This window comes from Pygocentrus nattereri, chromosome 25, assembly GCF_015220715.1.
Source record: "Pygocentrus nattereri isolate fPygNat1 chromosome 25, fPygNat1.pri, whole genome shotgun sequence".
Classification (NCBI taxonomy): domain Eukaryota; kingdom Metazoa; phylum Chordata; class Actinopteri; order Characiformes; family Serrasalmidae; genus Pygocentrus; species Pygocentrus nattereri.
The window spans coordinates 24,913,413-24,939,693 of NC_051235.1; the positions used below are offsets into that span (position 1 = coordinate 24,913,413).

General features: G+C 39.6%; 2 protein-coding genes across 3 annotated transcripts; both read left to right on the forward strand.

Moving 5' to 3' along the window:
- The first annotated feature begins 1,180 nt into the window (after positions 1–1,180).
- si:ch211-210p4.6 (malignant fibrous histiocytoma-amplified sequence 1) lies at positions 1,181–15,395 on the forward strand. 2 transcript variants are annotated; one of them, XM_037534256.1, is made up of 16 exons: positions 1,181–1,274; positions 3,668–3,840; positions 4,280–4,363; positions 4,488–4,618; positions 4,802–5,084; positions 6,023–6,552; positions 6,710–6,818; positions 8,959–9,826; positions 9,907–10,204; positions 10,958–11,144; positions 11,239–11,423; positions 11,512–12,008; positions 13,504–13,652; positions 14,309–14,507; positions 14,704–14,772; positions 14,885–15,394. In XM_037534256.1, the coding sequence occupies exons 7-16, from the start codon at positions 6,803–6,805 to the stop codon at positions 14,907–14,909; spliced, it is 2,493 nt and encodes an 830-aa protein (XP_037390153.1). In that variant the 5' UTR covers positions 1,181–1,274; positions 3,668–3,840; positions 4,280–4,363; positions 4,488–4,618; positions 4,802–5,084; positions 6,023–6,552; positions 6,710–6,802; the 3' UTR covers positions 14,910–15,394. The 2 variants fall into 2 exon arrangements, with proteins under 2 accessions (XP_037390153.1, XP_037390154.1); XM_037534257.1 differs by lacking the exons at positions 1,181–1,274; positions 3,668–3,840; positions 4,280–4,363; ... (1 more) ...; positions 4,802–5,084; positions 6,023–6,552 and having other exon boundaries at positions 6,686–6,818; positions 14,885–15,395.
- A 4,665-nt stretch (positions 15,396–20,060) lies between these two features.
- ascl1b (achaete-scute family bHLH transcription factor 1b) lies at positions 20,061–21,638 on the forward strand. Its single transcript, XM_017722789.2, has one exon. It carries the CDS (start codon positions 20,273–20,275, stop codon positions 20,816–20,818), a length of 546 nt encoding a protein of 181 aa, XP_017578278.1. The 5' UTR covers positions 20,061–20,272; the 3' UTR covers positions 20,819–21,638.
- Positions 21,639–26,281: the final 4,643 nt, after the last annotated feature.

A 26,281-nucleotide genomic window follows, 5' to 3' on the forward strand; every position in this document is an offset into this window, starting at 1 on the left:
GGTCACACCAGTTCGTTTGAATACTTAAATATAGCTGCTGTTACGTGAGCAGTGGGCCTGTAATGATCACACATTGCTCTGGGAAGTTTTCTTGTTTATGAAGGGTGGCACTGAGCTGGCTGTGACCTTGTCTCAGTCACAGTAGGGCATGTAAACATTACTTCTCACTGTACAAGTCGTCCATCATCAGTACATCTTACGTAAAGGTCGCTCTGGCCAAAATAAAAGTTAAACCTCTGTTGTAAACATGCCTATTTTCCTCAGTCATCAGAGATTTTCTGATACAAATACAAGGAATAACCCCTTCTGGTGATGTGCTTTTGAAGTTTGAGGAACATTTTAAAAATTGGACCTGCAGACTGATCTCCCCCTGCTCTGTGGCTAAAGCAGAAAGAAGTCAGATTTGTGTAATGCATGCTGGGTTTTGTTGGGAAAATTGACAGATGCAAGCACAAAAAAAGACAAAGAAAGTGAGTTCTGTGAGAACAACAGGGCTGAGGGATGCAATGTGCACTACAGAATGTCCCATAACATCATGAACAATATACTAAATGCTAGTTTTAGAGCGGAATGTCTGTTTAAACTGCCTTTGTTAGACCAGGTAAGAGCCACGTGGAGACATGGCTACATGGCTCTGGACCAGGCCACCTCCAAAATTTCATCACAAGTCTGAATCCTTGGATCTGCATTACGTTTGGTCATTCATTTCTGCCCACAATCAACAGACTATATTTCTGTCATTGTGTTAGCTATAAATAAATAAATATCAAATGTGTTTTGAATGTCATTGCTGTCATTTCACTAGTTTATGGGGGCAGTCATGGGTTGGAGTGAACAAGCCTCCTGACCGGAAGGTCGCCGGCTAGATTTCCAGAGCCAGCAGCACATGACTGAGGTGTCCTTGAGCAACACACCTAACCCCCAACTGCTCCCCGGGCACTGTGGATTGGGCTGCCCACCGCTCTGGGCAAGTGTGCTCACTGCCCCCTAGTGTGTGTGTGCTCACTAGAGTGTATGTGGTGTTTCACAGATGGGTTACATGCGGAGGTGAAATTTCCCCGTTGTGGGAGTAATAAGGGTCTCTTAATCTTAATCTTAATCTTAATCTTAATCTTAATCTTAGGCACCTCATGCAAAGTGGTCATACAATAAACTCCGCCCTCCAGGTGGCAGCAGTACGACAACTCGCGTTTAATCAAGCTGCCATAAAGGCCAAGAAGAACACGTCTTGCATGTTTATCAACTCTTCTTTATTTTATTCTTTTCTTCTACAGGTAATGTTAATGTGCGCTGTATGCTGTTATTATAAGTCGTGCAGTCTCTTGAAGCTTATCTGATTTGCCTCGCATAAAGTGTTAGACAACGGCGAGCCTTTTACCAGCTTCTTGGCCATTTTCGTTCCACCTTAAACGGTGCAGCAGTTACAGCAGGTACATTGTGGCGCTTGAGGCGTTGTAGTAAGGACTGCTGTACCGTTTAAGGTGGAACGGAAAGTTAGGAAACAAATAGTAAGAACACCGTTAAGTTCTCGTATAGCTGTACTAATCGAAGTATCACTGCCCTGCCTTAACCCAGTTTACCCAGTTTATACGAATAAAAACACCGTAAATACGATAAACGTGGTGCGTTCTCTACTGGAGGGGCGGACGATATCGCAAAAATATTATAACCACGATACTTTAAGACATTTTTACGATGCACGATATCCATCACACTACGATATTTTTTCACGTTTTTTTAAGATTTAATGAGTTGGAACGGATGAAACAGAACATGTAGTGGCACATATAAAAATTCTATATAATAATAACAATAAATCTACAACTGCAGTTATTTTTATCCTGTGTTTTACAAACTGCACTGAACTAAATCCAATTAAACAGCCCTAATTATGCTCACTTTGTAACGAGACATGCAGTTAATCAGTGCTCTTTAAGTACTGATGATCCACAATATGCTCAGTAAAGTGTATTGTGACATATTTTACACAAAGTCCAGTTATTAGTTCCGGCCACGCAAGCTGATTGGTTGAGAGGCATTCTGACGGCGCTGTTATTTCACCATAACATCACAGGATTTTCACAAACGCTGTGTCACTCTGCTGAGACGCCGTTGCTAAGCAACGACTTTGACAGCTGTAGGAGACGCTCAAGCTTACTTTTCCACAAACAGACAACGGATACTTTTAAGATTAGATTTGACTGACAGCCGATTTGGTCAGACTCTGAAGATGAGACGACGCTAAATTCCCAAATTGTCATCAACACTGAGCAGCTTGTCAGTAGCAGCTGTGACAGAAGAACAGCTAAACAACCAGGAATTAGCCAGAAATGAACCCAGTTATTTAACTGTTGTATAAAAGCAATAGAACACTCGAGGTGAGAACACTCGGCTGAGATGATCTACAGGGACCAAATCACAGCCGTGATGTTATTTCACGAAAACACACTCCCTCTCGTGCTCTAATTGCTTAAATCGATCAGGGTAATGATAAAATATTCTATTTTTCACCCATACTGTGCTCTGTCTGTGTCTGTTTCTGGCCTGACTTTAATACAATATACAACACTGTCATTAGGCAGCTGACATCTCTAGAACTTACAGCCTTACTAAAGAGATATGATGATACAGATATAGTGGAAATACCACCCTGAAGAACATTAACTATAAAACTAAACCATATTTGTGCATCAGCATTTACAGGACAATGGAGTGCATTAGAGGGAATAAACTGGAAGAACCATCAATTTTGTATTTATAGCATGAAAAAACAATAAAGGTCTTTTAAAGAGGGGATTTTTGACATACTGTAGGGGATTAAGAAGCCCCTTTGGTGAATCTTGAATCAGAATGTCAGCTGAGTTGTACAGAATACATTATTTATAGGCCAAATCATTTTTAGCTTTTGTATTTTTTGAAAATTGTTATTAATGAAATAAAATATCTTCTAAAAAGTGATGCCTCTGAAAAGTTATGTTCAGTTTAATAAGTTATAAAGACAAAGGACAGTCAAATAGATAAAGTATAAACTTACTAAACTATACTTTATATTTAAAGTATAAACTTACTGTGACTCATCTCTAAAACAATTCTCATCTCTGCTAAAAATTCTGCCTCTTTCTAACTAAACACTGCAGTAGTTACCATCTAATTTTAATGCTAGCTAGCCAGTGACACTGACCTCAAAGTGACCAATCTATACCAGGAATGTGGTCATCCCGGTGATATGTCTAAATGAATTAGAATATTGCTGTTGGCTAAACTGGCTGAGATTAGACTTGGCTTCGTAATTTGACCAGGAGAGAAAATAAGAGGTAACCCTGGTGGGCCTCCTTCCCTAACTTACCCCACTTAACGAAATTAAAAGATATCTATAGTGCCGTATAATACTTTTATATCGTATAATATTTTATACTTATATAATATTTCTGCATTACTGGTTTATGGTACACCTGTGGAAATCCCTGCTCTTTTACTGTTAGATATGTTTGTCCATTTTTTTTAAAGCAATATCACTGCATAAGATTTCAGTGGTCTGTGCTTACTTACTGGCCCATATGGAGATCGTAGTGATTGCGAGAAATGCTCTGATTCATAACAGTCATATATATATATATATATATATATATATATATATATATAATTTTTTTGTTGTTGCATCCATCAGACTAAAGGCTGTAGATGGAGGTTCCACACCTGAAGGGTCTGAGTCCGAACAGGGACGTGCCTGATGCTGTGAGGTGCCTTATTTGCCTTAATAAATTCAGTGGTCAGCCAGTGGCCACTCCACAGCAGTGTGAGCACCTCTACTGCCTTACTTGCATTACTGAATGGGCAAAGGTGAGAGGAATTTGCACTGCATTATGCAAAGCACTGTACAGTCGTACACAGAAGTTTGAGCACCCTGGTCAAATATCATGTATTGTTGATTTTCTAAGTGAAGATAAATTCACGCATCCTCAACGGAGAACACACTTGTGCGTATTTTAATGCACAAATATTGTTTATTTGCTGAATTTAACATATTGGGAAATGTGTCCTGTGCAAAACCTATGGCACCTTTTATGTTACTTTTTCCCAAGTAAAACTTGTAAACTTTTTGTAAAACTTTTTCCCAATATGTAAAACTCAGCAACTAAATTGAAATTGTGCAGAAAATTTTTCTGCGAGTGTTCAAACCTGCATACGACTATATGTTTTTAGATGATCAAACCCGTCCTAATGCATGAATGTGTGCGTGGACTTGGAAAAGCGTTTGTGATCATTTTTGTCTTTTTAGACGACAAATTCCTGCCCTGTGGATCGACTGGAATTTAATATCCTTTATCAGAGAACCTGTATAGGAGGCCGTATTCAAAAAATAGTAAGATATTTTTTTTAAGAATTCTGTTTTTTTAAACCCTTCTTTCTCTTTTATGTAGAAAATGTGCTTTACTTTAGTGCATGACTGACCAGAATAGTTCAGTGATAACCCTACTATGTTTAAGGTTAAGGTAGAGCCCCCTCAGAGGCGAGCATTAGACGACGAAGAAGCTACTGATGAACTGAGTCTATGTGAAGACTGTGGCAGAAGTGACCGAAGGCACCTGATGCTGCTCTGCTCTGCCTGTGACTCAAGGTGAGACAAACACAGTGCAGCATGAACTTAATACTTAGTACTTAATAGCAGCTTTGACTGGAAATATAATATATGAAATTAATTTATGAAGCATTACATTATATCGTCCGTGCCTGCTCAGAGAATGAATTGTGTTATTATACTGTAACCGATCAACTGATCAATGTGTTTTGACTTTGGAAGGTACCATATAGGTTGCCTTAGCCCACCTTTGAGCGCAGTGCCGTTTGAGGATTGGTTCTGCCAGGAATGTACTATTGAAAGCAGACAGGCAAGTGGTGGCCTGTCTAGACAAGAGAGTGAGATAGATGAGGCTGAAGTAATGGATCTGTTGGCTGAAGTTGCCTCAACATCCAGTCGCCTCAGACCGTCCACTACAAGACAGCCCACTGTCCGCGCTCGGAGAAGTGCGAGGGTCCGGCAGCAGAGCAGCAGAAGGCCCGCCAGTCTGTCTCAGCAAGTTCAGGTTACATTCTCTCCATTATAATATCCTTATTATATGTTTCAATTAGCAGTCGAAACTTTGGACTCATGAGTGAAAAGTTTGGCATCCGTGTTTATTAAAAGTATAAAACCAATTTGCTTGTGGGTAAATGTGTAAAATGATTTGAGAATGCTTGACCTCTGCAACTTGACATGATTCAAATAGTCAGTACTACACTAGAAAGATGTGGAAAAAAAGAATATTAAATGTGTCCATGATGATGAAGAGAGCTGTGGAAGATCCATAACGCTGTATGAAATTGACACATACGTGATGAAATGATAAATTGTTAAAACTTTCTTTGAGAAATAAGTTATAATAAAGTTCACATTATCATATTTCAAAAGAGAATGCAGAAGAATAATGTGTGAATTATGTAGATAATTGTAGTGTATTGTTTGTCTTTTCATTCATTTTCTGTTCACAAAATTTTGAAATAGTGAATCAAACATCAAAAAACACATTTGGCAATTCATTATTATTATTTAATCAACATTGTACAAGTTATTATTGAATGTAAAATAGCTCAAATTGGCTAGTGATTCCAAACACCAGCTGCCTTTTACACTGTGTGAACATTAAATGATGAACATGCTTTTCCTATTACAAAGTTACTCTTTCAGATATTTAGATATATTTCTATAGGACGTGGATATTGTCTTATTGAACAGTGTAACGATTGTAAATGACAATTCTTCAGTAAAAATAACAGTTCTTAACAGAACTTTTACAGCTTATTAAAAGTCTTCAAACTTTAAACCGTCCACTGAAACTTTTTGGGGTGGTTTTTTCTAGCATTGTGCGAAAAACCCCTCCAACAGTTGTATTATTAGGAGTATAGGTGTTTTGACTGTATATGTATGTGATGACGTGATAACAGTTTCACTGTTTATTAATATTTGCATTGGTTTGTTTTACAGCATGTGCCCAGATATCTTTTAAAACTGACCTGTCCTGCTGATGGAGAAGATGCCAGGACAAACAACTTAATAAAGACTAAAAACATAATAAAGACTAAAAAATCAGACAAGCAAGTCACTTATAAGAGGAAAACAAGACACAACATGGATAGATAAAGACATTTATTTTCCATGTCTCTGTCTGAAAACATGTCACGGTTTGTAATGTGTCCAAATTGTAATGTATTGTTTGGCAGAAATGGTCCATGCAGCTGCTCATAAAGGCCACATGATGGCAGCATAAAGCCATTAACCCTGGGGGTCATGTGACAGAAACCGAAACAGATTCTGTGAAGATTTGCAGAAAAATAAAAGTGAAACGAAATAAAGTACAAATGAAAGCAAATACTTTACATGAGCTGTTTACCTGCATTTCTCCAGATCTGTTATGGCTACGGTTCTTCTTATGTTGTTTAAAGGTTTAGTGTAAGTTGGAGAGTCATGTGCCAGAAACTGGAAAAGATCCTATGATGACTTAAAAAAAGAAGAGAGTAAGAATATAAATAATAATAATAAATAAGATGCTAACTATAAAGCAAATTATATGATATTAAACTAAAAGTGAACAATTCTAATTAAGAGAGAGCAAATATTGTGGTAAAATATGTTATAGAGTAAAGAGATTCTGCCATTGGTTTAAAATCCCAGCAGCTCCTCCCCCTGAGAAATAAGGAGGAAGTGACTGATCTGAAGAAGGAAGGGAAGCGATACAGAAAGTCTCCATACCGGCTACTCGTCACTATGCTCACTTCAAATGGTAAGTACTGTTTGCATATATTTAAATGTACAGTTTTCCAGAATTCCTGGAGATTGTGCTTATTCAGAAGTAAAACACCTGAGATTTACCATCTTTTATGATCTACAGTCCATCCTCATTCAGTAGAATGGAAGGAAGCTTTAGGGCTTTTCTGTTTGTGAAACTCCAGTGATTTTAATGTGGATGTTTTGTTTTGGCAGCTGTGCTGTGTTGTCTGTATTTTAGTCATCACATTAATGTCAGTGACAGGTGACAGACAGGTGACGAATTAAAGGCAAAACCCACATGAAGTGTCCTATTAAGGTGTCCCACCATGAGCAACCTGACAGCTTCAAAGCTCCTTGTTACAGATTCTGCATATCTCTGGAACCGTGCTGGAGTGATGAACACCATTCTTCCAAAAGACAGACTAGACTAGACTAAAATAGAATAAACTTTAATGTCCATTTCTGGAAATTTGTCTTTGGCAAAGTAAGAATAATAAACAGAAAAATAGCAGAAAATGATACATACAAATACAGTATAAATACAGTACAGCTCAGCTACGTTTTCATCAGATCAAGAAGTGACTAAAGAGGTCATTAGAGAAATTCCATGAGGGATAAATGAATGCTTAGAAATATTTTTGTGGCCCAAGGTACGCTGTAAAGCTTTCGGAAAAGGAGCAAATTGAATTCGTCAAGCAGAGGGCGAGTCGGATTCCTCACAATTTGCTGGGCGTTCTTCCTGCTGCCAGACAAATATACTGTATCTCACATAACTGTTTTTGTGGTTTACCAATGATATTCCAGCCATATTCACACTCCTCAACAGCTTGGTCTTATCTTTAGCCATACCAAATACAATGGCCCAAAGTTTTGAGACTGACACAAATTTTGGTTTTCACAAAGTTTGCTGCTTCAGTGTTTTTAGATCTTTTTGTCAGATGTTTCTATGGTATGCTGAAGTACAATTATAAACATTTCATAAGTTTTTTTTAAATGTCTATTGACTAAATCTTTAAGTTTACTTCAAAGACTGTTGACTCTTCTTTTTCTGCAATTCGCCCTGGCATGCTGGATATCAGCTTCTGGGTCAAATCCTGACTGATGGCAACCAATTCTTGCCTAATCAGTGCTTGTAGTTTATCACAATTTCTGTGTTTCTATTCAAATGCTGGCCACATGAGCAATCTTTGGAACTGAAGCTCCTGCCATCCTTGCACCAATAATGAACCTTATTTCAAAATTGTAAGTCACTTGAAAATTATAAGTCACTTGTCCTCTTGCCATCTAGATCCAAAATTGAGGTCAACTGGGCCTTCTATTTTTATACATGCTACAGAGCATGGAAGGATGTTACTTGCTTAGTTGTATCAAGCAGTACATCTGTACTAGAAGCATCTACACTAGTTTTGTTTCATCATGTATTTGGATATTTCCTTTGTTACCTGTTTATATACCTGACATATTTGTTTCTTTGTGGTTACTGAACAAAATATAGTAGTTCTTGGATAATAAGCCTTAACCAATAACTGAACAATAAGCCTAGATTTGAAGAGGTTGATTTAGTTTATGTTTGCCATTAATTTAATCCTACCACCCCCTATCATAGCTGTTGGTGCACAGACAACATTCTCGCCTAGCTAGCAGCTAACGAAAAGGTAAAGAGAAAGATTTAAGACAAACTGATAATTTGGAGATTAATGGACTTATTTGCATTTATAAGCACGCAGCTGGTTTCCTGATAATGTGGAATGAGAAGAAGAAGTATGAGAAGTCAGCTTCTCATTTGCCAGCTTCTTGTTCAAATTTTTCCATTCCGCCATAAATTGTGAAACAGTCAAATGTTCAGAGACATTTTACAAGAAACTCTTCCACTTTTCTGCCAGAGATGCGAGAAAAGCGGCTATAACTGAGCTAAAGCTTAAAGCAGAGCAAAGTACATCCGTGTTTTTGTTTATATTTTTAACCTATACTAGCACATCAGCACATACTGAGACATATTTACAGCCAAAATAGTGAAACAGACATAAAATGTAGTGGCTCCCGACATGATTTAAGTTTTGTAGAAAGAACAAATATTAATATTAGGGTGGCCAACTTCTGCCCAAGGAAATCAAAGCTAACCTCATGATTTCTCTGTTAATATGTAACTTCAGGCTATCATCGTGGGAAAAAAGAGGAAGACTTTGCAGGACAGAAACTCAGATCTCTACCTCCAGCTCTGCTCATGAAAGGTCAGGATGCTGTGAAGGTTGACCTGCAGAGGAACAGGCTCAGACAGGTCACTGGCATATCTCGCCTGTCAAATCTGACAGAGCTCAATCTGTCCAGGAATGATCTTGTTGAGTTTCCTCTGGAGATCAGGCAGCTACGAAGCTTGGGGAAACTGTACATGAATCAGAACAACATCAAGAGCATACCTGAAGGTATATTACCATCGCTGGAAAGGCTTCAGTTCCTTAAGATGAGCACAAACCGCCTTCTCAGGCTACCATCAGACATGAACACGTGTCAGAGCCTCACATACCTGAACCTGTCCAACAACAGCCTGAAGGATCTGCAGCCTCTGGTGGGTCTTCTTCGACTAAAAGAGCTCTACGTGGAGAAGAACCAGTTGGCAGAGCTACCGCGTGCCCTCTTTCAATCCCAGGCCTTGGGTGTATTCAAGGCCAATGGCAACCCGCTCAGAATGCCTCCTGAGGACATCTGTGCAGGGGGGTTGAAGGACATTCAAAACTATTTTGTTATGTTAGAAGACAGTTCCTGCAGTGTCTGCACCATTAAAACCATGTTCCTGGGATCCTCCATGGCAGGGAAGTCCACTCTTTGTCGCAGTCTGATGCGTGGTTGTCCTGTGGCTGTGGCCGAAGCTGACCGTACTGTAGGTATAGAAATCCGTGAAGTTGATCGGGATGGAGTCCGATTCCTCTTTTGGGACTTTGCTGGGCAGGAGGTGTACTACATCACCCATCACGTCTTCATAACACCTCAGGCTTTCGTCATCCTTGCTATTGATCTTTCCAGGTATTTAAACAGTTGGTGCTATGCAATGTTTTTGATGACAGATGTCTCCACTTCATTAACAACTAGTTTTAATTGTACAGCTACCACATTGAGGATCCCAAGTCTTTCACTGAGAAAGTGGGCTTCTGGATCAACAACATCCAGCTGAAGGTTCCAAACTCAGTGGTCCTGTTAGTGGGCACTCACACTGACCATTGCAAGGATGCAATGGAGGTGTTAGGAAAGAAGAATGACATTGAGAAGAAAGTGAAGCAGATGCTGTCAGAATGGAAAGAGAGCTTAGAGCAGCAAAGGAAGAACCTTGAGGAATTAGATGACCTCTCACTGTTTTCTGAACAAATGAGTGACATTGAGCGACTCACAGAGTACAAACTGAAGGTGAGTGTTTCCAGTCAGTCATGAGGGTGGGAAGAATAATCAGTTGGAAGATACTTGCTGATTCTCTCTTGAAAGATGCCAAAAAGTCATAATCAGACTTTTATACAGGTTCATAGTTTCTATTTATTTTAAAATAAATGTTCGCTCACAGAAATGTGACCTCACTGATGGTCAAAATTTTCAGCTGTATTTCAATTTAAGTACTGTTTTATTTATTTATGCATTTATTTTAACATAAAATGTGGCCTGTGCAAAAGTTTTGTTTTATATTTTTCCAAAATGGTAAACTCAACAAATAGAACTTGCAATTTGATCTGGGTCGTTGAAACGTTGCACTCGACTGTATACATGCACGTGGTTACTGTTATGACAAAATATTAAAACGCTTTGAAATGACTGGACGACTGGTTATGTTTTAATGTTTTATGTATACACATATAAAGGTGTTATATAAAGATGGAAAGGGCATGATGAAACAGGCTTTTAGATTTAAGACGTATGCAGAGTACAGGCCACATACAAATTTAACTAAGCTAATACTTGTTAATGAGAAATGCAGGAGAATATCATAATGTTGGCTGTAGAGATCAAAAATTGTGTTGCTTTAAGAGACGTTTTAGGATCACAGCTTGGCATCTTGAATCAAAATGAAACCAAATTGTGAGGTGAGGTAGAGACTCTTGCCCTAAACATGCATCATTACAAGTTTGGCATTAGCCCCTAGTGATAAACATGTTCCTTCTTTATATTCAGGTCCTTGATCTTATACCCATTGATTGCACTAAGTATGAGGACATTACCTGGTTGCAAGGCCACATCAAGGATTTGATTTCAGATAAAGACACATTTCCTTTCATGGAGCAGACATTGCCTCAGTGCTACCAGGAAGTAGAAACTGTTATTCAAGGCCTTGTGGATGATGATGTCATTCCTCAACATGGTAAGTCCCTTCCTCTAATTAAATATACTTTAATTTAATAACTGAAAACTGGAATGCCAGCATTTCATTTCTAAAAACATGTTCCTTTCAACAGGAATAGTGACTCAAGAGGACCTCTTATATTACCTAAATGACAGGCACAAGGAACTGGACCATGATAAGATGAGGTTCATTCTTCAATATCTGCACAGAATTGGGATCATTATGTGGTACATGGAAATCCCTGACTTGAAGGACATGGTGTTCGTGAAACCATCCTTCCTCATCTCATTGTTCAAGGTTTGTTAGAAAAAGCTCTAAACATCTGACGCTTTTCAGATACATGCAGATCTTTTTCCAAGACTGTTCATGTTTCATTGTGCTTCAGGCCATTGTAAGACATGACATGATCAGTGCACTGGGAGCCATATCCAATACAGTTCTGAAGTTGGAGAATGCACTGCAGCTGCACAGGAACAGGTGGATTAGTGACTTTGAGGAGAGAGCAACTCTGAGCAATGTGGGCATACGGATCCTGGTACGTGAAGAACTTAAGAAATCAGGCATTGATGACATGGATCTGATTGAGGACATAGTTGGGACCAAGAAGAAGCCTGGGAACCTTCTCACTCTGCTACAGCACTTTGAGGTTTGCCTACCGACCAAACCAAGTATTAAACTAAACGCTACAGCCCAGGAGTTTTGTCCAAAGAAAAAATGGGAGCCATCCGATCCCTCTGTGTACGAACCAGATAGAGCTTGTCTGTTCCCCAGCTTCCTGACCAGCAATAAGCAGGTCAGTGAGATGTGGGGAGAGGATAATATGGAGGACATCAATGTTCAAGTTTACTTCCTACCTGAGATACCTCATGGCTTCTTCCACAGGTAACAATTTCAGTTATTACTTACTGGACTATATCTTATAGCTGCTGACTGATGACTTATCAAAGTGTGAAGATGTTATGGGATTCACTGTGATGATGTGCATCATGGAGAATGGACGAATTATTAATTTTATACAATAAACTTGTCTACCAATCGGCAACTCTCCAGCATTCCTGCCTCCCAGATCTAGCGTCATTACTAAGTTGTGCAACTGCATGATATTAGCCATCACTGTTCTTTATTCAAACATGGCTCAACATTTCATAAGAATATTGAATAATGTATGTGGTATTGTGAAATGAAACTTAGCATAAATTAGGAAAGCATACTGCTCCTTTTTGTTATACTATGTAGTCTTGTGGGGTCTTATGTAGAAAATATCTGGAGAGAACTATGAGAAAGGAGTGAAATGGATGACAGAATCCCATTTCTTATTTTTACACCTACCCCTTGTTTTCAAGTGTCACCTTGCCGTTTGGAATGGAGTTAAAGGTTGTAGTGGTTGAAATCTCCTATGAAATGGGACCACCCTCAAATAAATAAAGAACATTTCTTCATTAACAGGCCTGAATATAACTGCTGTGTCATTTAAGGTGGAACAGGAAATTTAGCTAGTTAGCTGCCGAGACATCAGCATACTACTAGCAATTCTTTATGCTTGTTATGAAGAAAAGGACCACAATACATCGAAACAATGTTAAACTAAGATTATTAGATACAACTGATTATTATAATTTTTTAATGGAGAAAATACTTACACGGTATTTCTTTGATCATTCTGTTTGGAGTGACCCTCTGAAAAACCTCTGTTTGGAGGTCTGTTGTGTAGCCCTAACTCTTTGCCCTACCCCATCTCAACAAAAATCAGGACACCTTCCCCCAAAAACCTCCAGTTAAGCTTGTAGAAGGGAATTGCATATTCAAAGAACACATCACATATGGTAAAATAAACATTACCTCTTGTAAAGGAAAAAACAGTTGCAGTACACCAGACTATACACTGCTGTCTTCAAACAAAGTACTGAAGTTTTATGGAATCGCTTTTTGATTTTTGGTAAAACTAAGCTGAAAAGTTTTCCTGAAACATTGGGTTTGAAGAAGGGATGTGAATAACAGTAGCATTCTGCTAGATAGCCTGTTTCACTTGTATTATTGATTGTATTCTGTTAAAAGAGCACAAGTTAGAGGAATTTGGGGGTGGGTTTTAAAAAAGGCAAGTATGACAGGTTGTCCCCAGATGTGCATTCTTGGCCCCATTAAGCTATGTAGAACAGGGCCTAATCTGTGTCTGGACAATTAATCCACTTTTCTTTGTTGTTAGGTTATATGCTAATGCTAATATCCAGTCATAAGACTTTATTGATACCAGAGACATATTCACCATGTGATTAGAGGATCAAGCCAGGTCACAATTGACATATAAAATGTTTAGCTTGTTTTCTGAACAACAGTAACTGAGTGATTGACCCCTTCTGCTACTGTTCATTTTTAACAGGCTTGTCATAAAGATATGCTCCATTTTCTCCCCCTACTGGATTGGGAAAGATCAGTGTCTGTTCTCCTGCGGCAACAGGCGGGTTCTGCTGAGAGAGCATGTTAACGATGGCGATCAGTTTATTGAGATTCGAGGGAAAGACAGTGATGGTAAGACGACATGATCTTGAAAAATTACTGTTAATTTGATGAATTTTAAATAATGGGGAGAAAATGAAAAAATAAAATAAGAAAATGTATCCTGTGCAAAAGCATTTTTTATTTTTCCCCTATATGTAAAATTAGCTGAAAATGTCATATTTAAGTGTTAATGTTTTGCTTAAAAAACAACACATTGTCCAGGTTTGTTCAAATTTTCGTAGATTTTTGGTTTTTAACATAATTTGAAATCAACTGTTGCCGTTTAAATTGTTTGTAAATTTTATGATGAATGGATTAAAAGTTAAGTATGTTTTTCCTTTCCTTTCCTTTCCTACCATTGTGGAGATACAAGTTTTCAGACAAAAACGATATATATACACATATGTGTGTGCGTGTGTGTGTGTGTGTGTGTGTGTGTGTGTATGTATGTATGTATGTATGTAAGTGTATATATATATATATATATATATATATATATATATATACGCACACATAGTAGTCAAATGTAGCTTGTGGTGCACACATGGCTAGTTTCACTTTTAAAAATACAGAAAAATTGACAATAGTTTTGGCGAATGCTTTTACTCATTACACACAATCACTACAATTGATTTGCCACCTTAAGATCAACCCATCTGCATTTTTGTTTCCTGTGTTTACTTTAGTGCAAAACTCTTTGGACATTCAGAAGGTGTGGGACATTATAAAGGTAATAATGATGCGTCTGGCTCAACTCACTCAGCAGTGGAGAGGACTCTGTCAGTTTGTGCACAGCCCATGTAAAGAACGTGGCTGTACAGAATACTTTGAGTGGGGCGACTGGCAAGACTGGCTTGAGTCTTCAGGATCTGAAAAATATAACATGTAAGTTTTGCTTCAATTTAGTAACTTGTCGTTTCTTGATAATAAACAATGCTGAACTGGAATGCAAGCTACTAATGTACTTTGTATAATTTATTACATGCACCAGCATGACCAGCTTTATAATCTCTTACGTGCACACATATTTGAAGTTATCCTTCTTGAGTTGATAAGATTGAAGTCTGTTTTGTTCTAAAAGGGTTTCAGAAGCAAAGCTGACTTGTCGAAAAGGACACACACGCAGGACTGAACTGCTGTTTCCTGTGAGGTATAATAATAATAATAATAATAATAGTAATAATAATAGTTAATATTGTTTGTTTTTTTTTTTTTTTAGATTTTTACAAAAACATTTATTTATACCTTTTTTCTTCCTCCAGCAACTCTGTGGGTGTGAAAGACTGAAATCACATCTGCTTCAAAACAAGTCACACATGCTGCACTGTTGAAGGAGCACCTTTATGAATAGTAGTTAATTAATTTACTGTAATGTACATATTTACTGTTAAGACACAGCAAAACTACTATCAAATAGACGGTTGTAGGCAAATCTGTTGTGATTTTATCCACATAGTTTAATTCGTGAAGCAGAAAAATGTGATCTGTTTAGGTGTTCTTTGGTTTGGGAATAGAACTTGGACACTGATCGTCACTGCAGCATTTATCAAGAAAATATCTCCATCATCACTAGGGGGCGCTCTTTGTTAAGGCAGTGCAACCATAAAGAAAGAGGGGAGTCTTGAGTTTACTGAAGTGTTCCTTTGGTGTTAATGTTTCTACCTGTATTTATTCACTAAACACACACACACTTGTAAATGTGTGTGTGTGTGTGTGTGTGTGTGTGTGTGTGTGTGTGTGTGTGTGTGTGTGTGTGTATATATATTTATATGTCTATATAAAATATGGTTCTTCAGTGGGTCTTTGGTAAAGAAAATGGTTGTATATGGAACCTTGAACACTCAAAGAACCCTTTGCATGATTAAAGGGCTCTATGCATTGTGAAAGCGTTCTTCAGACTGATGTGCTGAATGTGCAGTAGATGTTCTCTATAACACCAAAAGGGGTTTTTCTAATGTAACAAGCTTGATATCTTAACAATAGCAGAACCCTTTTCAAAAAGGTTCCATCTAGAACCATCTACAGCAACATTCTCTTTGAATCTGGAGAACCCTTTCATATAAACAAATACATTTCCTTTCTTTGCTTGTGTCAGTTTGTCCTCAGTAATCACAGTCAACTACCTGTGTACCTTGTCTCTACACTCACTTGCAATTTTATCAAAAACACCTATACACAGGTACACTGCTTATGTTTACAGTTACTAACTGTAGCCCATTTGTAGCTGCACAGGAGCATTGCTCAGATTTGTAAACACTGCCTATGTTTACTGGCCGCTTCAGTGGACACACAGTTCCATGCAAATGTTTGGGCACTCCTGGCCAGATGGCATGATCTGTTGATTTTCTAAGTGAAAATAAGTTACACAGAGAACACACTTCTGCACAGTTCAATGCATAACTGCTGTTTATGTGCTGGATTAAACATACTGGGATAAACAAAATGTGGCCTGTACAAAAGCTATGACACATTTTATATTTTAAGGGGTTCTTTTTCAGTATATTAAACTTGACAAATAAATAGAAATTGTGCACTATAATTTGCTGAGTTCCTTCTAGAGGATTTAATATGTAATTTTATCAAAACTTTTCGAGGATGAACTTATTTTTGCCTAGAAAATAAAAAAAAAACATAATTTTCCCAAACCTTTGTGTACAGCTGTACTTAATTAGAGACTTTAGTGCTTTTTTCCATGCTGAATTTGTGTTAGTGATCTTCTAGTATAGTGCTGCCCAATCCTGGAAAATCCTGGAAATCCACCCTGGAGAGATCAGGTCCATCACACCTGGTTGTAGTATTCAGATATTCTTGAGGACCTTTATTATCTGAATCAGGTATGTTAGATTAGTGGTGGAGGAGCTAAGCTCTGCTGGGTGGTCGATTTCCAGTACCAGGCCTGGACACTTCTGCTCTAGCCCTTTATCAGTGGGCAGCTTCTGACCACAAGATGAACATTTCTAGTTGCTGGACTAATGCATTGCTTCACTTGATACCACTACACATTAGTACCAGCATCACACACTACCACTCTGCTACTGTCGTGGCTGGGCTGAGATCAGTCCACCACCCAAATAGCACCGAGTCAGTGGTGGTCCTACACTGTTAGAAAAAAGGGTACTGAAGAGCTATGTTTTTGTCTTCCAAGGTGCAAAGCATGATCCTTAAGGTCCAATAGTGAACATTACATGAGTTTAAAGTTATGTTACGTTCATTTTTCCAGTGGAAAGGTACATGACTAATATAAATGTTTTTAAAATAGAAAATAAAAATCCTGCAGTTCAGTCGAGTGTGTGGGATACAGTGCATGTATGTTTCCTAACAAAAGAGACCCATGAGGACCCCACCCCAATAAAGTGACAATAAAGTACAGTGGTTTTTTTTTTTTTTTTTTTGAGGATGTAAGGTGGTCCCTTTATGCTGATGGATGAAGACAGGGGGCTGACAAATTTTGCATAGGTAACAGTCTGTAGTTGTAAATCTACAAAGTGCACCTATAGGTAGGTGTTTCTAACAGAATGGCCAGTGAGTGTAGGTCCACTGGCAAGTCAATGTATCTAGTCATTTGCAAAAGTTTCAACAGCCCTGGTCATATTACATACTTTTTTATTTAAATAATAAGTTATGTTACAGTAAAATATGACATTTTTCTACAAATGTGTAATATGTTGGAAAACAGTAAAATAGAAAATGTGCCATAACATTTGCATAAGCCGTATTTTATGCTTAACAATAGTAATTGTGTGTTAAAATGTGCAGAAGTCTGTTCCCTGTACAGAAAGTATTAACTTACTTTCACTTAGAAAATCAACAAAATGGTCATAGGAATGGGGGCGCCCAAACTTTTTCAAACGCATGTACTTTTTAAAATTGAATTACATATTTGTTTATTTATGTATCCTTTTGTTTTAAATGGTCATTGGCATAGTTGATTATAACCTATACACTCATTCATTCACTGAAAGAGCCTTGGCCAAGCATAGACCTCAGTCTGTAGGAGGAGAGCAGGAACAAGCTAACACAAGGTAAAATGTAACATGGATGTTTTAAGCAAAACATTCTTTTACTCCTTTTTTTGTTCTCATAGCGAAATCTTCTGCAAATGTTGATGCAAACGTTGGACAGATACTCACCCTTTTTACACCACTAAAATAACTTTTTTCCCTTATTTGTGTTTTTCATTTGTATGTACACAGTCATGTGCAAATGTTTGAGTGTTTTGTTGATTTATTAAGTGAAAAAAATTAATTTTATATTTTTAAAACTCAAATGAAGAGAAGTTGCGCACTAGAATTTGCAGAAAATTGCACATTTAAGTTTGTCCTCTATGTCAACTTGTTCTCACTAACAAAATCAACTAAACGTAATTTTTTTGACATTTGGCATATGACCGAAGTCACAGAATGCACACCTATATTATTGTAATCACTGTTGGTGTTTGTAATATAGCACCATTGCATGTAAGTAACTTTTAGTGTGAGCTAGCCAGGCTAAAGTACAGCCTCCACACACCAGGGTTAGTTTAACACAGGGCTCTAATAAGCTTCCCACAGTAAACAATGCACAGATTCATTAAGAACATTCCATGTGTCGCAAACATGTAAACAACATATATTTCAGTCTTACTGTGCCGATATTTATGGTAAAATTTGACAAAGCCTCTTTTCACTTATCATGCTTATTTTGATAATTATATTTGTACGTATTTAGGTTGGAAAGCTTGTCTGTAAAAGCTTAAAGTGTATTGGATCAGTTGTGTTTTGCATTGATGTAACATATAATATTAGTAAGTGTTACAACTGTCCTTTGCATCTGTTACCTTCAAAGGGAAATTCCACTGAGTGTTCAAAATGTCTGTCTAGCTCAGTCTTTTAAACATACACAAAGGCATTCAGTGGTTTGGTGTGAAATCAGAGTCCTTTGCAGTGTTGGTGACTGGAACCAACCAGCTACAACACAACTTTTATTTGGAGTTTTTTAATATGTAACGTTGATTTTGGTGGAACAGGGGTAAATATGGACAGAAGCGTTTTCTCTGGGGATTTTTTAGAGCACCCTTCACGTACCACTTCACCCTGAATTTTAAAAAAATAGGCCGAAACCTTCTCAAACTATCCTAAAACAGAATCTCAGACCCTGTGCAATGTATTTGTTACCATGTCATGAAATGATTTTGCGTTCTGCGGCTTTTAGAGGCAGTCAGCACTTCGGACGTCTGGCTCTGATCACTAATAATGTGAACGGTTCTGACACGACGAGTTAATGAATGGCGTGTCTCACATCAGTTATGTCATTGGGCAGACACTCTTATCCAGAGCGACTTACAATTTGATCATTTTTACACAGGAAGGCGAAGGTAGTGTTAGGAGTCTTGCCCAAGGACTCTTATTGTTATAGTGTAGGGTGTTTACCCTAGTCTACAGTGTAGAAGGAAGAGGTGTTGCCCACTACACTACCCCAAACCACTACATCAAACTACTCTGAATGGCTTTGTTTACATGCAAAAACCTGGACTTCCCCTTTAACCTCTCCTATGGGGGGGGGTTGTAAGGTTTGCACTCCCACTTTCGCCTGAATTGTTGATAAACGGTTGGTGAAGGAAACAAGAGATGTGTAGGCTGCTCATTTGAAAACATGTACTCCACTGAATCTGGTGGAAAACAGAACAGGTTTCATAATGTAAAAGTCTCACCTGCACTGTTAGGAGTAAAGGTTCCGTGCAGATACATTTCTCCTTTATCAATGTACAAACAATGTAAATGTTCCCTCAAGGATAGAACAACGGTTTTAAGGTCCAACTGTGTACCTTAAATACGTTTTCCCAGGTGAAACGTACATATTTGCATCGTTTCATATCCTAAAGTTTTAAAACAGAACAATAAAATAAAAAGCCTGGGTGTGTGGGGTCTCTACCACTCAGAAAAAAATACATTTCAATGGATTATGGTTCAGTTATGTTCCCTGACTAAAGGTACTGAGTTGTACCCTTGAGGGTCCCACCTGAGTGACAGTTTACTACCCCTATTTCTGAAAGAATCAGCGCTCTGTGAGCCTCAGGTTCTCTCACTGCTCTTGATTTATGCTCATGAGCCTTGTGCTGGTCCAGCTTGTGCTGAGGTGTTTCATGCGGATTCAGTTCAGATTCAGTTCAACTGATCTGCTGCTGCTGTCGCTGAGATCCATCACCCTGTCAGCTCACATTCAGAGCTTTTTCCCCCCATTCACACTCTTCTTCTGCGCGCGCACGCTTTCCTTTCTAAGGCTTTTTCTCTCGGTTTCGAGAAATGCGACCACGCGCCCAAATGTAAATGTGCGTCCTGCTCGGTCGCGTGGCGCGTGGGGTGGGGGGGTAGGTCTGGAGGCGGGGCTTTCTGCGGGAACGTGCAGCTCCGAAGGTGTGCGTGTATGGAGGGGAGGGGAGGCAGGGGAGGGGGGAGTCGGTGGCGTGCGCGTGTTGAAAAGGCACCGCGTGCCACCCGTCATTCCAAAGTCGCTCGTTGAACAGGCGCCACCAGCAACCGACACGGTCCTATTGCCTGACGACAGACACGCGAAAGGCACGAGCGCCGCGCGCCATCACCACGACTGTGCTGTCTCCGCCTCGCGCCAGACATCGCTGCGGTATCTCTTCTTTCCTCGTGAAGCTGTTTCCGATGCATTTCATGGAGATGGACGCCACTGTCCTCGCGCCGGTGCGCACGAGTGGCTGCCCAGGGCGCGTGCAGCTCTCGCAGGTGGAGAGCAGGTCCAGAGCGGTCAGCAGCAGCAGCAGTCCAGAGCGTCTCCGGTGCACGCGCAGGCTGCGCTTTGTCTCCGTGTCGCCCCTCCAGACGCCCGTGGCGGTGGCCCGGCGCAACGAGCGCGAGCGCAACCGCGTGAAGCAGGTGAACCTGGGCTTCCAGACGCTGCGCCAGCACGTGCCGAGCGGCGCGGCCAGCAAGAAGATGAGCAAAGTGGAGACGCTGCGCTCGGCCGTCGAGTACATCCGCGCGCTCCAGAGACTCGTGAACGAGCACGACGCGGCAGCGCGCGCCGTCCCCTCTCCGGCTGCTTCCAACGCGAGCTCTGCGGGCGCCGAGTCTCCGCGCTCCGCGTGCTCCTCGTCGGACGAGTGCGGCGGATACTACGAGAGCTACGAGCCGCTGAGCTCCGAGGAGCACGAGCTGCTGGACTTCAGCACGTGGTTCGACGGGTACTGAGGCAGCAGGTAACGGCGAGTTAAAGCGCGCGCCGTTATCCCTGCGATGGCCGAGCGAACTCTTTCTGATCCAGGTGCTGCAAATAAGGACTGGAAGACGAGGCTGAGGCCGGCTTCCTATTGCCGTTCCACCTTAAATGGTGCAGCAGTTGCATTCTGGCTGCACCTTTTAAGGTGGAACCAGCCAGTGCGCACGAACCAAACAGAGCTCCGTTCCAGAGCGCACAGAACCAAGTCTGTTCCATCTGAGCGCATTATAAGCGGCAAACGCCACTGAAAGGGCCAAACGAACATCCTCTGTGGACATTTCTGTTGGTCAGCCGAGTGCACGGGCTGCTGACCGCGAGAACCGATGCTGTGCCTCAACACACAACCAAGAAGGTGTTGAGCTGTTGTTCTGTAGCCACTTCTAGAGGAAAAAAATAGGTCGTATCCAGTGATTAAAGGTGCTTAAGTGGTGTGCACGTGAAGGAAAACGCTCCAAAAGCCCACTGAAACCAAGAACTCACAACAGCCAAACAGTGAAGTGTAGGCCTGTGGTCGTCTACACTGCCTAGTTTGCTGTGTTCCTCTCTGATTCAGCCCCAGAAGGACTTTATCATTAGCTTTTAATGGGAAACCATAACACTGTGCAGCTTCAGGACTAGAGCTGGAAAACCACTGACACACACCTTAGATAAACAATGATCTTTTTGTGTGGGATGAATGGCTTTTATATCAAAGTGTGCACTTGTGTCTTTTTTATGCCAACTTGTGTATAATGTAATTGTTTTATAAAGAGCTTATTTTATGTAAAATAAAGATTTTTATTTATTCAGAAACTTCGTGGTGGTCATGCTATCATTGAATATGGTGCTTGTTAAATATAGGAATCTCATTGGCATTGCACTGGCTAGGAAAGTGGAGCATGGAGATGGCTAAAAAAAGCCATGACATATGAAGACATAGCATATCAATGAAATGGCATAGCCTGAAATTCTGAGGGGACCCAGCTTATAGGTAGGGGGGCCCAGCTAGGAAGCATTGAGGCATTGCTATAGTGAGGATAACAACCAGCAGCTAGCCAGTTTCATCATAGCTAAAGACATGTATACATGTATATAAGTATATATATATATAAGTATAAAATACACAACACAAATATTTTCACCTGACAGAATACCACAGTTCTCTTAAACAGCACTGGGAGTAGATGTCTGTGGCAAATGGGTGAAGATTGCAATGTTCTCATCACTTTTAATAGTGCTGGACTTCCCCATGGTCATGTACTACTACTTGCTTACCAGGCATGTAGCCTATAGGAACATCAGTGAGAACAGGCTAATGCTGTATTTACAGGTTGGCATGCAGCTGGGTAAATATTGTACATTTTGTAATATTTTCAAATTTAGCAATCAAAGATTTGGTAAGGCTGGCTATCAAGTGGGATGGTCTAGACCCCCTCAGCACCCCTCACAGTTATGTCCATATAGACTATTAGAAATGAAGGTGCTGTGCAGGTACGTTTTTCATTCATCAAGGTTCAAACAATGTAAGAGTGCCTTCAAAGGTACAGCAGTGGTTTTAAAGTCCAGTTGTGAAACTTAAATAAGTTTTTTCCAGGTGAAACGTTCATATTTGTAGCTTTTCATACTCTAATGTTTTAAAACAGAACAGTACAATAAAAAGCCTGGAGACGAGACAGGGGGTTTGGAGTCAGTACAGCCTAGAAAATATACTCTCAATGGATTTTGGTACAAATATGTTCCCTGACTAAAGGTACTGAGACGTACTCTTGAGGGAACCACCCCAGTGACAGTTTACTATCTTTATTTCTGAGATTGTTTCAATAATCTGGGCTTCACACAGGGTAATAACCCATTAGTACTGCGGTAGTCAAAACAAATTCTCACCCTATTCGGAGGCTAAACTTTCTAAATAGAGCTGTAAATACTGTTGGGTTCTACAAAAAAACACGGGCGTACTTCAGTTTCAAAGCATCTAAAGCTATATGTCAGACAATTGTTCAATTAATCAATAAGTCAACCAAGCTTTCACTGTGCCACTGCTTTAGCTGAACGCTCCTCTGAAATAAGGCTGCATGCCCTGGGGGTAAATTTATCTACTCTCCAAATCATTTTCAGAGATCATTTGTTAAAATCATTTGTCTTGGTCTCACGTTGCCTGACATCTCAAAAGCAGTAACTCTGTATTGTGTCAACAGGGTTTAATTGATGGCGCCTATTTATTACCACAGGGGAAAGTGACACCCGATAAAGGGATGAACCTGGACAACCTTGGGATACAGTGGCTGGCCAGTTAATATTTAAGCTGCAACAAAAGGTTGAAGTTCAAAGCAATTTATAACACATGAATACCTTTATAGTGTGACCAATTTGTCTGCAAAGGCCAATGCAGACAGTGAGAAGAAGCCAGTGGAAGAGTGATGATGACAAACTGTTCTGGAAGGCGTCCAAGTGGGCTTTGCCAGGGTTTCTCGTGTAGAGTCTGACCACTGTTTTCACCCTTTGGATCATGGATATATGTCATATTTTGACTGTGATGTGTTCATTGGCAGCTTAGTTTAATGAAAGCAACCCAGGATAGTAACAATTAACTTTTTAGCACAGCTCTAATAAGCTAGGCCACTCAATGTATACACATACAAACCACATGGATATAACTCTACCAAAGGCTGGAGTTCAATATGTAATCATTTGCATTTGCTATTGTGCCTGCAAAGTTCGGATGCACGGCTAGGCCTTGTTGTCATCGTCCAATCAGATGGGCTCCCTCTGATGGTGAATGGCCCTTGCCGTAAGTGACACAAAAGCACTTTTGTGCGAAAGGGCCACACCATATTCATCATGTAGTGCCTTCTGAGACAAATCTGATTGGTTGTTTCAGGCACTTTGATGTCGCTCCAATGTGCAAGTGGCACAGCGATGGCTAACTTCAGCCTCTATTGCCTATTTGCAGCACTTGGAGCAGGGGGTCCCTTTAATCTGTGAAAGAGTAAATTCATAATGACGTCCCTGCTCCTACAAAAACAATCAGGCTGATTGACACTACTTTACAGAGGAGCAAACAAAGGCCTGATTTATGTCCGAAGCCGAATGAATGGGCCAAGCGTGGGCTTCATTCAGACAAATTTTAATCTCCCTCTCCCTCCGTTCATTCCTTATAGACTCCCTCCAGCACCTCTGTTTGGTTTGTACCCCTCCCTCCGTTCTTTGCTGCTTTATTTGAGTGCGTGTGGATATACAAGGCCATTCTACTTCAGCAGAACAGCTAATTGTGGCATGTCAGACCGGGGCTGGTGCTTTTTCAGTCATACTGAGTTGCTGTATGGATGAATTGCTCAAAAGCAGGGTGAATTTTAATAAATTAGCTAATGAGGGGGGTAAAGAGCACTGCATCAGACTAAAAGTGACTAAAGAAGAGACTGTAAAACATCACTGAAAAAAGAATACAGTTCTCTATTCACAAAATGATTCTTTACCTCAAATAATAGATGATCAGTCAAGACGTATTCATTGCCTGAAGTTTGATCCCTTAGTTTCACACTGGAACTCTGAGGCTAATGAAGCTAAGAAGTAAAGAACATGTATTCCCAGCCAGAATTGTGCAAACTCAAACTGCACTACTCAAACTGCATCAAACTGTTTGGAGTTGCTGAGTAATTTCAAATAGACTTGCTTATGTGGTTTCTGACACAGTATGATATGTTTATACACATAAATGCATTGCATAGCTAAACAGGGGTAACCGCCATCCAGCCTGAATTTGTTCTGTACTTTTCTCCCAGTTTATTAAAGCTGATAGTATGTCATATAGTCAAGGGTGGTATGCCAAGCACACGTTCACAATCCAGAAATGATCTTATAAAATATTGAGAATACAGTTACTTCAGGAGAATATTTACTCACTGTAGTAAAACAGAAAGCAATATGAATGTTAATTTATGAGAGGAATTCGGCCTATTTTGCAAAATTAAGATATAAACAAAGATATGCAGAGTAGTGTGCTGTACTCTTTTCCAGAGAAGTTCAGAGTCAGTAGGAACCAGATATCTGAAGAGTTTAGTGCTGAGAATATGTTGCCTTTATGCATGAGACATTGCTTTATGCTAGTTTTGGGATAAAGTTTTTGCCTAAAATCTATATTTTAAAATATATTCATGGTGGAGGAAGGCATAATAGTCCCCAAAGACATTTTCCACATTTAATCCTTATCAACGTGAAACATAAAAACTTATAAGGTGTGTAGGTTCACTGGTGGTTTTAAATGGTGATTGTTTTGATATGAAATGCTGACTCAAAAGAGGAACTCAACAAACAACGTCTTTACAAATACTGAAGTTCCTGCTAAAGCCTGAGTAGACTGATAAATCAATGTAACAAGCCAGTTGTTTTTTAACAGTATTTCTGAGCTCTTTTGAGGGATGATTGAGCAGATAATGTTCTGAGTAGTCATGTTCCTGGATGATAAGCTCAGCATCAGTGTTGTACCTGACTTGTCGGTGAGTTTCCTGGCACATGACTCATAGCTTTATCACTATAAAGATTTTGTTATTGGGATCTGGCAGAATGTATTATTAGTGACACTGGCAGCAGCCCTGCTCAGAGGATTGTAAGTCGACCAAAGCAGGCAGTAAGAATAAAAATGTTCCGGAACTGAGTTTAAATGATAAGGAATTTTTCTGAAACATATCAACAGAATTATATGAAGAAAACTGGTAGTAACAGAGATGAACAAGTCAAAAAACTACAACTGCACAGATTTTTCCTATGTGCCTTATCAATATGTATTCTAGATGTATTCGGAATACTTTTCATGTACTGTGCTGTATGTAATGTATGTTACTGAAGACATTTAGGACAGTGCATTCAGTATTCAGCCATTCAAAGCATTGTGCCAAAATTCACATATGCACGCCTCCCGCGTGATATGGTTTGAGGCAAGTAAGTAATAATTTTAGTATGCAGTTAATTGATGGGGCATAACCTTCCATTGCTTTGTAGGTTCAGTGCAAATTAAGGAAGCAGACTTGAGACACCAAACATGTCTTTGCTGATCTATTTGTTTTAGAAAAGGGAGAAAATTGTGTACATTAGATTTTTTGTAAAAATTTCCAATATGGTTGCTTGAACTTTCACAAAAATCTTATCTTTTGCTTTTCATCAAGCATCTAGCACTTCCTCTCTTAGTAGCACTCTTTCCTAATGCCCACCTGGCAGAAAGCTGTGCATGTCCAGTACCTCTCAGGTATTTGCTCATTGTTGTTTGCAGAGCGTTTGCCTCCATTTGTCCATCGCAATACAGCCATATTGTGCACAAACACTGTGGTATGAAAGCTTCTTGATCTTGTGATTTCATGCATCACATCACAATCAATATTTGCCTTGAGACTTTTGATTCTCTCTCTCTCTCTCTCTCTCTCTCTCTCTCTCTCTCTCTTTCTCTTTTTGCAGTGTGATTGTGT

Coding starts and splice junctions, on each gene's coding strand:
- si:ch211-210p4.6 (XM_037534256.1), top strand. Junction 10,205..10,957: donor TCACAGAGTACAAACTGAAG/GTGAGTGTTTCC, acceptor CTTTATATTCAG/GTCCTTGATCTTATACCCAT. Junction 12,009..13,503: donor CCTCATGGCTTCTTCCACAG/GTAACAATTTCA, acceptor CATTTTTAACAG/GCTTGTCATAAAGATATGCT.
- ascl1b (XM_017722789.2), top strand. CDS start 20,273: ATGCATTTCATGGAGATGGACGCCACTGTCCTCGCGCCGGTGCGCACG.